This window comes from Phyllopteryx taeniolatus, chromosome 9 (assembly GCF_024500385.1).
Source record: "Phyllopteryx taeniolatus isolate TA_2022b chromosome 9, UOR_Ptae_1.2, whole genome shotgun sequence".
NCBI classification, from domain to species: Eukaryota; Metazoa; Chordata; class Actinopteri; order Syngnathiformes; family Syngnathidae; genus Phyllopteryx; species Phyllopteryx taeniolatus.
Window position 1 is genome coordinate 11,439,122 of NC_084510.1, and position 13,613 is coordinate 11,452,734.

The 13,613-nt window shown below is 40.0% G+C and overlaps 1 protein-coding gene across 4 annotated transcripts; it reads left to right on the forward strand.

Annotated features, from left to right (window-relative positions):
• The first annotated feature begins 7 nt into the window (after nt 1-7).
• tmem128 (transmembrane protein 128) lies at nt 8-12,300 on the forward strand. 4 transcript variants are annotated; one of them, XM_061784920.1, is made up of 5 exons: nt 8-176; nt 6,314-6,446; nt 6,565-6,726; nt 7,156-7,203; nt 12,041-12,300. In XM_061784920.1, the coding sequence occupies exons 1-4, from the start codon at nt 71-73 to the stop codon at nt 7,172-7,174; spliced, it is 420 nt and encodes a 139-aa protein (XP_061640904.1). In that variant the 5' UTR covers nt 8-70; the 3' UTR covers nt 7,175-7,203; nt 12,041-12,300. The 4 variants fall into 4 exon arrangements, with proteins under 4 accessions (XP_061640904.1, XP_061640903.1, XP_061640902.1 ...); XM_061784919.1 differs by having other exon boundaries at nt 9-176; nt 11,545-12,300; XM_061784918.1 differs by having other exon boundaries at nt 11-176; nt 7,095-7,203.
• The last annotated feature ends 1,313 nt before the right edge of the window (nt 12,301-13,613 follow it).

Here is a 13,613-nt window from a genome sequence, read left to right on the forward strand (position 1 = left end):
TCGTCATACAACGCGACTCAAATACAGGAAGTGCTTTTAAACAGCCAGATACCCTTAGCGATATCGTTTCATGATGCTGAATGACAGTGAATTCGCAACGCTGAGAAACAGATTCCAAAAAAATGCCGAGTTACTCCGACAGGCTACAACCACGTCCCCCGGCGAAGACGAAAAGTGTAAGTAAACATTTTATTTTGCTTAAGATTCTCGCTAATTTTACTGTTACTGTTGGTATGTATGTACAGCTAAGTGTAAGCTGTTGGCCGAATTAGCTACTGTGTTCTTAATATTGGCGGCTAACAGCTCATCATTATTGAAGTGGGACTGGCTAAAGTAAGTCACTAATGGAATGAAAGGCAGTGGCGGGTCATCATTTCAGTTTAGGCCTTGGGTGACATAGCTTTAAACTTTTTATTTTTTATTTAATTAATTATATTTGTGCGAGATGGCAGGCAGACATAAAGCCAGCGTTGTGCTGCTTGTTTGACGTGGATTTTCTTTGGTTATACGGGTGAACAATATTGCCTTTGAAACGTAGCTGGCTGAAATCCATCAATTCTTCACTGTTTTGACCGAGCGAACACTTTCAGCACTGTAACCAAACGCATAGGAACACTTTGCGATTCAATGGCCATGGCCATCTGTCATACCAGGAATGCCAAACCTCTTTTTTCTTTCCAAGGACCGCATAAGAAAAATAGAAGGATGCAAGGGCCACTTAAACATTCTTCACCTTTAATTTATGACACGCTAAAACCAATCTCACTGCAAGTAAAAGTATACAAAGGAATTATTTATTTGTATGTATAGTTTATAAAAACCTAGGTGATAAAGGAAAAAGTTAATGTTTTTCTGAATTTTTAGGTAGCCAACGGTCCTGCATCCCACTAGAATGGAACTATCTCGTACTGAGCAGCAGAACCATATCTGCACATTCACAACCAAAACAATCTATTCAAAGTTGACCTTGACACAGTACAAAATAGAACAGTCAAGATTCAAGCTATTTGCCATTGTATGAATTATCTATTCATTGGACTGTTGTGAATAGAAATGCTACCATTTTAGTTGTAAATAGTTTTGTGCAATGTTGAAAATCTCGAAAAGCGCTGTATAAAACCAACTTTTTTTATTTTAACATTATTAGTTGCAGTGGGCTTTAAAAATAACGTCACACGGGTGGAAAGGACAAAAATTACTGCACAAATGTAGCCTGTCAGAGTCACAGCAGTACACTGAGTCGCATCTTACTGAATGATAAGTGGTTGGTGGACAACAAGGTGAGAGATGAACAAACTTTTCTTCCTTGCCACCCAGTGTAGAAATAGTAGTGGTAATTTTAGTATATACTGTGAGCTGCCAAAAAACTGATAGTGGAACGGCAGTGGTCCCCGAGCCCTAATTTGGAAACCCCTGATGTAGCCATAACGTGTAATAAAAGCAACAAAGCACAGATTTGATCAGTGGCAGTGTCTTCTTCTTCATTCCACATCTGTGTATTACAGTTTGCGACTATCAAGTGGTACTTCTGAAAAAACACATTGGCATAGTGTATTTTGCTTTGTACAGGAGGTGACCCAAAAGGGATCACTGCCATTAAAGGTGGAGACCAGCTTCACTTATAGGCCACTGAGTTCATTGTGAACAGTGCAGAGCAGATTAGCATACACAGATAGATCTAGCAGCCAGCAGCTGCCTATGATATGTTTAATCCAGTTATTGTGTCAAATGGAGAAGTACTTCCCCAAGGCAATGAAATAATCTATAAGAAAGCTTTCACAGATTAATTTTTTTTTTAATTGGGGCCCTCTTGGAATCGCTGTTTATTATTACAGTGGTAGTTCGACCTATGAGTGACCTGACTTGTCATTTCGATTTATTTTTTATTTTTGCTTTGACTTGAAAGCAAAAGTTAGAGATACGATTACTAGATTGTGGCAGTGAACTCAGCAACCACCAGTTAGACATAGCCTATAATGAACACTTATGCAAAAAAAGAGGCTTCAAGCTGTTTGCCTCTCCCACGTCAAGTTTACTATCAAACTACATAAACACAAAAAACAACGAAAATTACACATTGTGCTGCTGCTACTTGTCTTTGTTTTTATCTAATTTTGTATTTGGTCTTTGAAATAAACTACTGAATTAATTCACTGATTCATTCATCCCCCCACCCCCCCCAAAAAAACAACTTTGACTTTGGAAAATCTGCTTTCTTGATGGTTACACACAATTAAAAACATCATAGACAGGTTTCTGTGTTATACCCCTTAAATAACAGGTATTTGAGCACAAACAGTGCAGCAACACACGCAGCCAGACAATATAATAATCACAGGCATTATTTATCCTCTCTTACAAATTACTAATATTACTCCAGCTTACCGAGTCCCTGGCCAAATCACATTAATTTGCAAACCCCTCGATCCTCACGCCTGTGTTTACATGTCAGCTCTTCTCATCAGAGATCCCGTTGAGGAGATGAGAAGAAAAACAGAGGAGCGACGCGGGAGAAGGAACAAATCTTTGGAGAAATGAGACTTGTTCCTTGATTATATCATAGAAAGATGACATCACGTCATTGACTCATGTCACAAATCAATGGGGCTATTATGATCGCCACATGGCCGCTTTGATTCAAGTGGGATTAAATTAAAGTCAAATATGATTAACACTTACTTTTTACAACTCTGCAAATGTAAAGTTTTTTTTGCCTCTGCCACCTGATGTGAATGGGACATGGTGTCAAAGGTTGATTATCCTTTTGAGCAATGATAAAAGGGAGTGTGACAGCCCATCACTGCTTACAGTTAGGTTGATGTTAACCAGTCTGGTAGATTTCATCCAAATACAAGTGGTCCAACATTTTTAGTGAAGAAAGAAGTTGACTTCTACACTTTTTATTTGTGGTGTAACGATTCACTCATTATATCGATTTATATTCCTATGATCCAACTGGATCCATCTGTGCTGGGCAAGTTGGCCTTCTGGATGTAAAAATATCGATTAAAATCATTTTAAAAGGTAATCGATACTTGGAAATAACTCACTGATTGTTTCGATACTAGGAAATAACGCACTGGATTTTAGCACAGCAGGTTTAATGTGAAGATGTGTATGTGTACCAAGAAAAAGGCTTTTAATTCCTTTTACTTCGTTTAATTTTTCAGTTAGCACGTCAGTTAGCAATGTCAAGGTTACTTTCTTGTTAATCTCTTCTTTATGCCCCATATTAGAGCTGCACAATTAATTGAATTTGAATCGTGATTTTGGCTGCCACGATTAAATGAGCCTGATCGTCGGTGATTTAAAGATTTTATTTATTTATTTATTTAACCTTTAAAATGCAGGCACCGCGGCATATGAAAAGTGCGTCATTTGCAGCAGTGCCCGCAATTTAAGTCAGCCACCAGGGTATGGACGTATGGTTAAGGCTTCATTAAGGGCTGGCGCCGCACTCTGTGGCTAACTTCAAAATAAAAGCTTCATGTATTACTAAATTGGACATCAATGCCATTTTGAGGTTTTATTTTGAAGTTGGCCCTCAGCACATTGGTGGAAAGGTGGCGTGTCACGGTATAAGACACTATTAACAATCGCTGTTGGCTTCCTTGACTTCAGCTTTTGGACTGGCCTGACCACAGTAAAAAAAAAAAAAAAATTCCAGATATAGGGAAATCACAGCTGTCGAGTTATTTGCAGATTGTGACCATACACGACTGAGCAATGGTCAAGCAGAACAACAGAGACGTAAACTTCTTTGACAATTCACTATTAGGCTTTACACGATCGGGATTTTTGGGACCGATCAGCAAGTATAAAAAAAGCGATCACCGATCCGATCACAAGATGGAGCAATGTGTCCATTTACATGACTTGTTCATTTATTGTATATACTTGTGTACTTTATATCATTCATTTATTGTATATGCTTGTGTACTGTATACTGAGTACTGTATCCATCCATCCATCCATCCATTTTCTGTACCACTTATACTCACTAGGGTCGGGGGCGTGCTGGAGCCCATCCCAGCTCAAAATTATTCTCTGGCATTTTAGACAAAAGTTAAAACATCAATGACCTCTAGGGGGCTTTCAAGGATTGGCCACCGACATAAATTTAGGTCAGATCAACATTACAACATGACAGAAATAATGGGTGCTAACTGTAATTAAATTACTTTAATAAATACTGTTAATCTGCAGTTGGCTGGCAACCAGTTCAGGGTGTACCCCGCCTCCTGCCCGATGATAGCTGGGATAGGCTCCAGCACTCTCGCGACCCTTGTGAGGAGAAGCGGCTCAGAAAATGGATGGAAATACTATTAAAGACATGGTTACTTTAACTTTGACCTCTCCCGGCTTTATGGACGGGTGTTGTCCAGTTTGCGTCCGTTTTGGCTTTTCCTTTTTTTTTTAAAAAATTATTTATTTATTTATTTTTTAACGCTGCGTTGCTTGAACGCGGCATGCTCCTCCTCGTGTACATTCTTCAGGTGCCCGATCAAATTCGTGTTGAAGCTTTTAGATGACGTTCCCCACAACGTACTTCAGTTGTGCACAGACTGCAAATAACTTGCGTGTTGTTTGTCTGCGACACCGCAAAATAGTCCCACACCGATGACGGGTTTTTTAACCGACATGATTGAAAAAAACTTTATTGGCCGTCAGATAGTTACAGTACTGCGCCACAAGACACATGACAAGGCTAAAAATAAAATAGCTTTTGGATTCATACGCAACGGCGACGCGGAGTTAAATGCCTTGTGCGGAGCCAATCGATGAAGTCATTGATCGGATCGGCGGACAACAGTCAAAGCAGATACCTTAGCCCACGCATCCACAATCCATTCTCATATGGTGGCCCGGCGTTGCCTGACAGTCTTAGTTGCACTTGGTTTTTCACAGCGGCTGTGAGATGGGGGCGCATGGAGTCACAGATCAACAGGGACGGTGACGCATGGAAAAAAACATCCGGTCTCTTTACGTATAGCTCACTCAGTCACTCTCTCATTTTCTCCTTGTCCATCCAGCCCTTTTGATTGGCCTTAACGATGACTTCGGCTGGAAACCTTTCTTTAGGCAGCGTCTTCCTCTTAAAAATCACCAAAGGTGCCAGTTTCTGTCCATTACCATGGCAACCAAGCACATCAGTAAAAGCCGACTTCTCATGACCCGTTGTGCGTATTGCTACCGTGGTGGTCCCCTTCTTCTCTACAGTGTGGTTCACCGGGATGTCGAAAGTGAGCGGCACCTCGTCCATGTTTGTGATGTGGTTGGGCTGGATGTGTTTGTCGGCAATCTTTTTACAGCAGTAGGAGTGGAAGATGGCCAGCTTTTCCGTGTAATCCGCCAGAAGTTGCTGCGCCACGGTAGTCCTTGCCCGCATGGATAGATGGCGCTGTTTCATAAAATGAAAGCACCAAGACGGACCTCCTTGAAAATGTTCGATTTTCATTTCTTCTGCAATTGTTATTGTCCTCAGTCGAATGGTGACTGTAGAGATGCTTCTCCCGACTGTTCTATGCTCATTAATCCATTGCTCGAGTTGGTCTTCCAACTCGGGCCTTGTTTCCGCGGAAACTCAGCTTCGTTTTCTTGACTTGCCGAGGCTCGTTTTCCTGCTTCCTCCACTTGCGACCCATGGATTTGTTGATCTTGAATTCTCTCACAGCTGCTCGATTCCCATGTTCCTCCCCGTAACTGATAGCTTGCAGTTTAAACAGTGCTTCGTAAGCGTGTCTCTTCGTAGGTGCCATTTTCGGGGGTCCTTAGCCAAACCGATGCACATATCGGAACGATATACCTACTGGGGGCATGTCTAGCGTCCTCTGTCACGCGCACCCTTCCCCCTTTATGTCTGCATGCTGTCCTCAGTCACGTCTGCCTTCCTCTATATGAGCAGCGTGTCAGCAGGAAATGCTCCCAGTCAGTCAACAGTCAACTTTAAGCAGACTCACAGTGCTTAAGAAAACATGCAGTACAGTACACAATAAGACTCAAAAAAGGAAAGTAGATGGGGTAAATCCTCATCTTTAATGGCCATAATTAGTTTTCACCCAATTCCCTTTCAAGAAACAACAAGAATCTATGAAATTTCACATGCAGTGTCCAGTATGCAGGAAGTTATTTCACTGTCACACACAATTTTTGGACAAAAAGTTACTGAATCGATTTCCAGAATCCTTTCGTATCGTATCATTCTAAATGAATCAATATTGTCCTTGAATCGAATCGGCCACCACGAATTGTGATACGAATTGAATCTTTGCCAAAACGAATCGTTACTGAATTATTTTGTTTTATATTTCAGGTCCAGGTGAAAAAGATGTCAGACCTCTCCCCCGAATTAACAAGCACTCTGTTTTCTGGATTGTGGCGTCAATAAGTGTCACCTATTATGTGGATTTCTTTCGTGTCATCATTGTGAATAATGACATAAAGAGGTGAATGAGCTCTGAGTAAGACAGTAAAATGTCCCTGCAATCTCAGCGGGCAAAAAAGAATCGATCAAAGCTACATTAAAGAAGTGTTCTGCTCATTGATGATAAATTGTGTTTACAGTTGGTGGTTTAATGTGGGCCTGCTGCTCCTTGGGATTTGCCTGTGTCTGGCCACGTTTTGTATTGTGTACCTGGAGTGGTTCCGAGGAATCGTGCACTATGACCAAGAGTACCCTGCAATCCCTCCTATCACCACCGCTGCATTCATTGCTGCATCTTGCAGGTATATCTGTCAAAACGGTTACATCAAGGGTGTATTTGTGTTAGGAGACAAACACGATATTCTTTGTAACCTTTTAAGTTTAGTTTGTCTAGATGTGTGTAAAAATAATTGTTCAAATGATTATTTCTAAGGAAATTTGTTGATTGTATGGAATGTTTTTGATCTAGCCACTGTCTTATTTCCAAATGTGCACCTGCCTTACAGCAATGGAGAAAAAGTTGTGCAATAATAGGTAGCAAGCAGCAGGAGCCCCTGTTAATTCAGTCTTAATTAGTTTGCTGGCTAAAAAAGGTCTATCCGTTCCAACCACCTAAATAGATTGCAATTTTCCTTTTAAATTGTAATTTATGTTTAACATTCCTTTGCAGTTTTAACATTGCACTTTGGCCAGTCTGGTCCTTTTTCACTCCACTCATCCTCTTCACGCAGTTCATGGGTGTGGTCATGATGATTTCTATGCTTGGATGAACGTGACGGGTAAGAATTGTTTTTTCTAAGTTCTAACCTTGATGATTGACATTTTTGTACCAGCTGTCCCCCCCTGTGCTTCAGAATTTACATCTTTGTTTCTAATCTCATCTCGCACAAAAGTACAATTTCCTCAGAAATTATGTGGCAGTGCTGTTGAATATTCAGTTTAGAAAGGTTTTGCTGCAGTTCTGTTTTTTTTAAATTAAAAAAAAACAAAATTTTTTTTGTGTGGTTAGCAAATTTTCAATAAGTGTCACCGTTTGCATTTTGGCAGTATAGTGGAACCCTAATTTTCAAACATATTTGGTTCTTGAACGGGGTTTGTCAATTGAAAAGTTTATGAACATAATTTTCCCATAAGAAATAATGTAAACATGAATAATTTTTTTCCAGCCTTGACAAAAGTGTCTGTTTTAGTAAGGTTTTGTACACTTTGAAGTAGTGGCGCTCCGATCGATTGGCCGATGGACAGAATTCCATGGAAAACACGTGATCGGCGCTCATCTATCCATGCCATTCATTGCCGATAACAAAAACTGATGACCCGCGGCTAATATTTGCAGCCTGGAGAGAATGTGTGAAGTATAGCGCAAGGCTGGGCAATTAATCCAAATTTGAGCGTGCTTTAAGTTGTTTATTGACACCACAGTTGGAGTTTACTGTAAAACTAAATGCATAAAAAAAATTACCCTCATTTTATATTAAAATACAAGACCTCGTTTTAGAAATCGCCAGGTTATGCTGACAGTTAATGGAAAACCCTATTGGCAAGCTAGCCAGTATTAATTAGCACTTGATCACGGGAAGGATTTACCTTCAAATCTTGAATATTCACACACAAACGGCGTACTAACACATACAAACAGTTAATATAACAATACTCAGGGGCATATATTCTTCCTAAGCTCTGAAAAACACGTTTTTTAAAAATTACAACGCAACTTTTAGCTTACAATAAAAGGGTAGCTCCATGCTCCACACTGCCCCTAGGTGGCCAAGACACGAACAGCAGATAGTCATCCATCAATTTTCGGGGTACACGTTGAACTGGTTGCCACCCAATTGCAGGGCACATATAAACAAACAACCATTCACACCTACGGGCAAATTTAGAGTCTTCAATTAACCTACCATGCATGTTTTTTGGGATGTGGGAGGAAACCAGAGTGCCCGGAGAAAACGCACGCAGGCACAGGGCGAACATGCAAATTCACAGGCGGAACTGTGAGGCAGATGCTCTAACCAGTCGCCCACTGTGCCATTCAATAAATGAATAATCCATCCATCCATTTTCTGAGCCGCTTCTCCTCACTAGGGTCGCGGGCGTTCTGGAGCCTAGCCCAGCTGTCATCTGGCAGGAGGCGGGGTACACCCTGAACTGGTTTCCAGCCAATCGCAGGGCACATACAAACAAACAACCATTCGCACTCACAGTCACACCTACGGGCAATTTAGAGTCTCCAATTAATGCATGTTTTTGGGATGTGGGAGGAAACCGGAGTGCCCAGAGAAAACCCACGCAGGCACGGGGAGAACATGTAAACTCCACACAGGCGGGGCCGGGGATTGAACCCGGGTCCTCAGAACTGTGAGGCTGACGCTCTAACCAGTCGTCCACCGTGCCGCCTAAATGAATAATCATGATTTCAATATCAATTCAAATAATCATGATTTTATTTATTTTTCCCATAATCGCCCAGCCCTAGTGTAGTGTCCCCCTTCACACTGCACAGGCACACAGCACCTGCAAAGCAAACCCAAACAAACATGTCAGATCATATAACCAATACTACTCACCATAAATAAATTTACAGCTGATCCATATGAAACGGTATCAGCAGAGCTCACTCCTGGATGATCAGTGTCCAAATCAGCAGCATAAAACCCTGATTGGAGTACCCCTACTTTGAACACAATATAAAGTTATAGAGTACTGTATATCAAACATGACGAAGGGTGATCGATCAAAAATCTCTTAACCAACTTAACAAGAACAAGCAGAACTGTTCCTCCTCATTCATGTGCAGCTGCCCTGCCGACATGCACGCAGCGTAAGCTATAACGTCGTCAGGATGAGATATAACGTCGTCATGATGAAATTTAATGTCATCATGATGAGATTGTAAGTCAACAATCGACGAGAGGATCCCGGTTACATACGTTGTACATGCAAATCAGTCGGCTTTCGGCGTTATTCGCCGTTTTGAACTCAAAATAGGCCATTTACGTTAATCGTATAAATCAGATGAGTTTTTCCTGGGTGTGGGGGGGGGTCGCTGTCGCCGTTGTCATAGGCTGTTTCATACTCCTCGAACACTGGCAGCTAGCGGTAACAGTACTTTTACTCCATTACAATGATCTAAATGTCGCTCGCTGCTTTTATTTATCAATTATTGCTTACTTATGAACTATATCGTGCACGAGACTACAACTTCGACTTACGCATTGGGCGCTGTTTGTGCCATCTAATTTAAGTGCTAGCGACGTTTAAGTCTAGTTCACCAATCAAACGACAAAAGAAAGTCACATGACCTGACGTCTTCTATTGGGCTTCCCGGGCATAGGTATTACACTATATTGTAAATAGGTACACTAGATAAACCAGCCTGGCTGATCGTCGTGCCTAAATGGCCACCATTTTGGGAAGGTCGTCATTACCATGAAGGCAGCGGCGCGCTACTCTTGTTTAGATAAACAACACCAACAGCTTGCATGTATTGTAGTATTTGTCTGGCACTGTCTCCCCAAACGTGGATATTGAAGCTCACTTTTAACTTGAGAAAACACTGTGCAGTAAATTACAAATGTTTTTTAATTTATTTTATTTTTTGTATTGTTTGTGCTATTTACTCAGTACTTGAGTAATTATTTTACTGTGAACTTCTTACTCTTATTCAAGTATTTTTTTGGGAGGGCTACTTTTTCCTTTATTTGAGTCACATTATTGTCAAGTAACAGTACTCTTACTTGAGTACAATATTGGTTACTTTACCCACCTGTGGAGCGGACATTCTCTATTGCTACTCTTATGTTTAAGCAACATTTTTGTTCATCAGATCAGCCAGTGTCATATTTGTTGCACTGGCCTTTTGTATTTTCTCGTTGAGGTGCTGCGGGTCGTGGCCCTGGTTGCGGTCCCAACTAATTAGTTAACGGATGTTAATGTTAAAAGTATTAAGCGACGGAGCGATGTGAGGGAGTATGTCACAACACAGAATGAACTAACTTCAAATTCAGAAATGGCCAATAAAAATGGAAGAATACTGTATTTAATATTTTCCTGGAGGATGCATTTGGGATTAGCCTTTGAAGCTGGTAATAGTGGAAAAATGAAGTGAAACAGACAATGATTTTAGTCAATTATTTTCCACAATGAGAGTGCTTAAAGAGGAGGATGCTATTCATGTGGCACAGCTTGAAGCAGGTACAGGTGGAGATGGGTCTGGCTCAAGTTGGAGGACAAAACAAAAAAGCAAAGAAATGAGGAAAATTTAATATTAATCTTACATTTGTACATCGTGTACTAGAGAGGTGTAAATAGTTATTATTATTATTATTTTTTGGGCCTTACTGTACTTTTTAGAGTTTTCCAGATTGCTTAATTTATGTTAAAATTAAAAAACATCTGAATAATTTACTGTAAATTTGGAATACATGGTCTTTGTTCTTGCAATTTTAACACTTGCTTAAGACATGCTGCCATCACATTAACTCAATCTTGAAAAAAGGATAATTGTTGTTTTGGAAGCAACTTTGGATCACTTACTGTACCAAGTAGTTTGTTATATTTTTGGTCCACTAACGTGTGTCTTCACTGCTTGTTTAAACAATGCCACAAGCTAACATGATCAGAAAATGAGGTGACGTTATAACAGTCAAGTTCTAGGACAGCGCTTTCATTCATTGACTTGGCTTTCTTTGCTTCTGACAATGACGGCTAACACATGAACATTGGCTGCTGTCAATTTGTATTTAGTGCCCGGTCGCCTAGGTCAATTCCATTTTGCACTGCCTGTAGGAGGATCCCTGGATCTCATGAAGAAACAATTGTTTCTCACAGCCAGACTTTACAGCACAGGTGTCAAACACAAGGTTCATTTTACGTGGCCCGCGAAAGCAAATCATGTGCATCGACTTCATGTTTCTTATTAAATATCAAAATTGAAACTTGTCTTCACGGTTAATAACGTTGAGATATTCCAAGCTTTTTTTTGTGACCAACCACCCTTCAAAATTAACTGAACAATAGTTTAACAAATCACTTTTTACTGGATTCTGATTTCAAAACTAGATAGCCATCAACTTCTTGTTGATATGTAATAAAATGAGGTGTTCTTACATTTACAGGTATATGGGACAGTCATAACGTAACTCAGAGGGAAACCAGAACTACAATGTGGCCTGCAACAAAAATGAGTTTGACATCCCTGCTTTACAGTCTCTTAATGTCATAAGTTGTCCACCATATTGTCAAGGAGTGTGATACAAATTCTTCTCCCCTCTGGTTATTCTCCACTTCTTATTGTTGTGTACTCTAACCAAGCAACACATTTATCCTAACATCAGACAGTTATTTGTAGTTAATGAATGAAACTGCCCTAATGATAGCTGATGTGGGGGTGTCCTGAGTGTAGAGGAGTAGCTTTTTGCTAACGCAATGATTAAGCAAAAGCCTAGAGATCCCTGTCAATCATTCCAATAATTAGAGCACATTGTGTTCCAAACTCAGTGGACTACTGATAAAGTAGCATTTGCACAACAGTAGTTGGGAATGCACATTCATGTTAAAAACCAAAACCTATTTACTGTAGTTCTACTCTTCTGTCCCGGTAATACACAACAGCGAAGACAAGATGGACTACATGAAGAGTCAGCCAAAGCAGCTTGATGGAATCCAGAAATTGTTCCTTTCCATTCTACATGACAATGATGATGTGGAGACTGATTTTTTTTAAATTTGTGTTGAATAGCGCACTGACGTGTCACGATATGACTAAGCAGCAACAAAATTATTTGACAGGCAGTTTGTGTTTAAGAATGTTAATATTCCATTAAGTGTATTTTGTTCCTTTAATAAAATAAACTACTTTTTATATTTTCAAAGTTCCAATGTGTTCTTTTAATATGCTTGCTATTTTTATTTGTAAATATTAGTGTTAAATAATACCATATGTCAACACACTGTACTGTCAACCAGTTATAATTTTACTCAAAATAGAGTGAACATTGTTGTAGTTGTGATGTGCTTATGTCTTTGCTAGAATCAATTAAAGTGGGGTACACACACACAGATTTTTTTTTAAATATGAGAGTCTACATAAAGAATTAGGAGAAAATCTGTGTGTGTACTGCTTTTACTGTGTGTGGTGTACTCGAGATGACCAACATAGCACACACACAATCTCAACCGGGTCATCACGAGTCTCTTCCCCGAAACCAGGCATTCGTTGTAGTACCTGTTAGAGGCAGCGTGTTTCCAGGTCTGCTCACTACTTTGCGGTTTCAAATTTTTGTAATTTTTATTGTGTGAAATGACTTGGACGATACATTACATCAACACTCTGCAGCAGTACTGATTCAAACTCTTTGTCAAAGTAAAGTATATAAATGCGTAGCATCATTGTTAACAATGCTCCCTTGTTTACATTCCCACTTGATAAATCCTCAGGATCTCAATCAAAATCTCAACTTTACCTTTTTCTGTTGAGGTTTCCTTATGTCATGTCATCCTCAGAGGTCAAGTTTTAGAATCAGAATTGGAATTTTATATTGTCAACTACAGGTACCCGTGCACCTACTGTAGCCAACAGCGGCGAAGTATTCAAGCTTCATTACTTCCCGCCACCGAAAAGTACATATACCACACTAAAATGCAGTTTTGCAAATTAAGCATTAAAGACACCAAAGGAATGATGAAATGTAAAGTGGCCACGACATGATGTCCATATAAGGTACCAGACTAAAACAATTGGAAAGACAAGAATAAACCCATTACTAGTTATAGTAAGGCCAAAAGATGACATTGTATGTTTTGCGGAATTGAGCGACTGCGACGACAAGGTCACTGGTTTTAGACAAACATAATTTGGGGCCACCTTTATTGTGATGAGCACAGGCCTGACCATTTACTTCGTCAGCTACTGTGTGTGTTACAAGCCTTTTTCGTTATTACAGGGTCTTTTTCACAAGATGGACTTAAAAATACACGAGCTAATCAAATCATTTGAAAATCTAATCAACATGTTCAGACATAATCAGTGGCTCATTGAAGTTCGCTGACAATGATCGGATGTGGTCATTTCTTTTTTCTCCTAGAGGGCGACAATTGTAAATGATGAAGTAATCAATCACTGAGTCACTTAAAGCCCTCGCTGCTTGTAAATAAGATCACGTCGCTGCCATTGTTATTGCTGAGA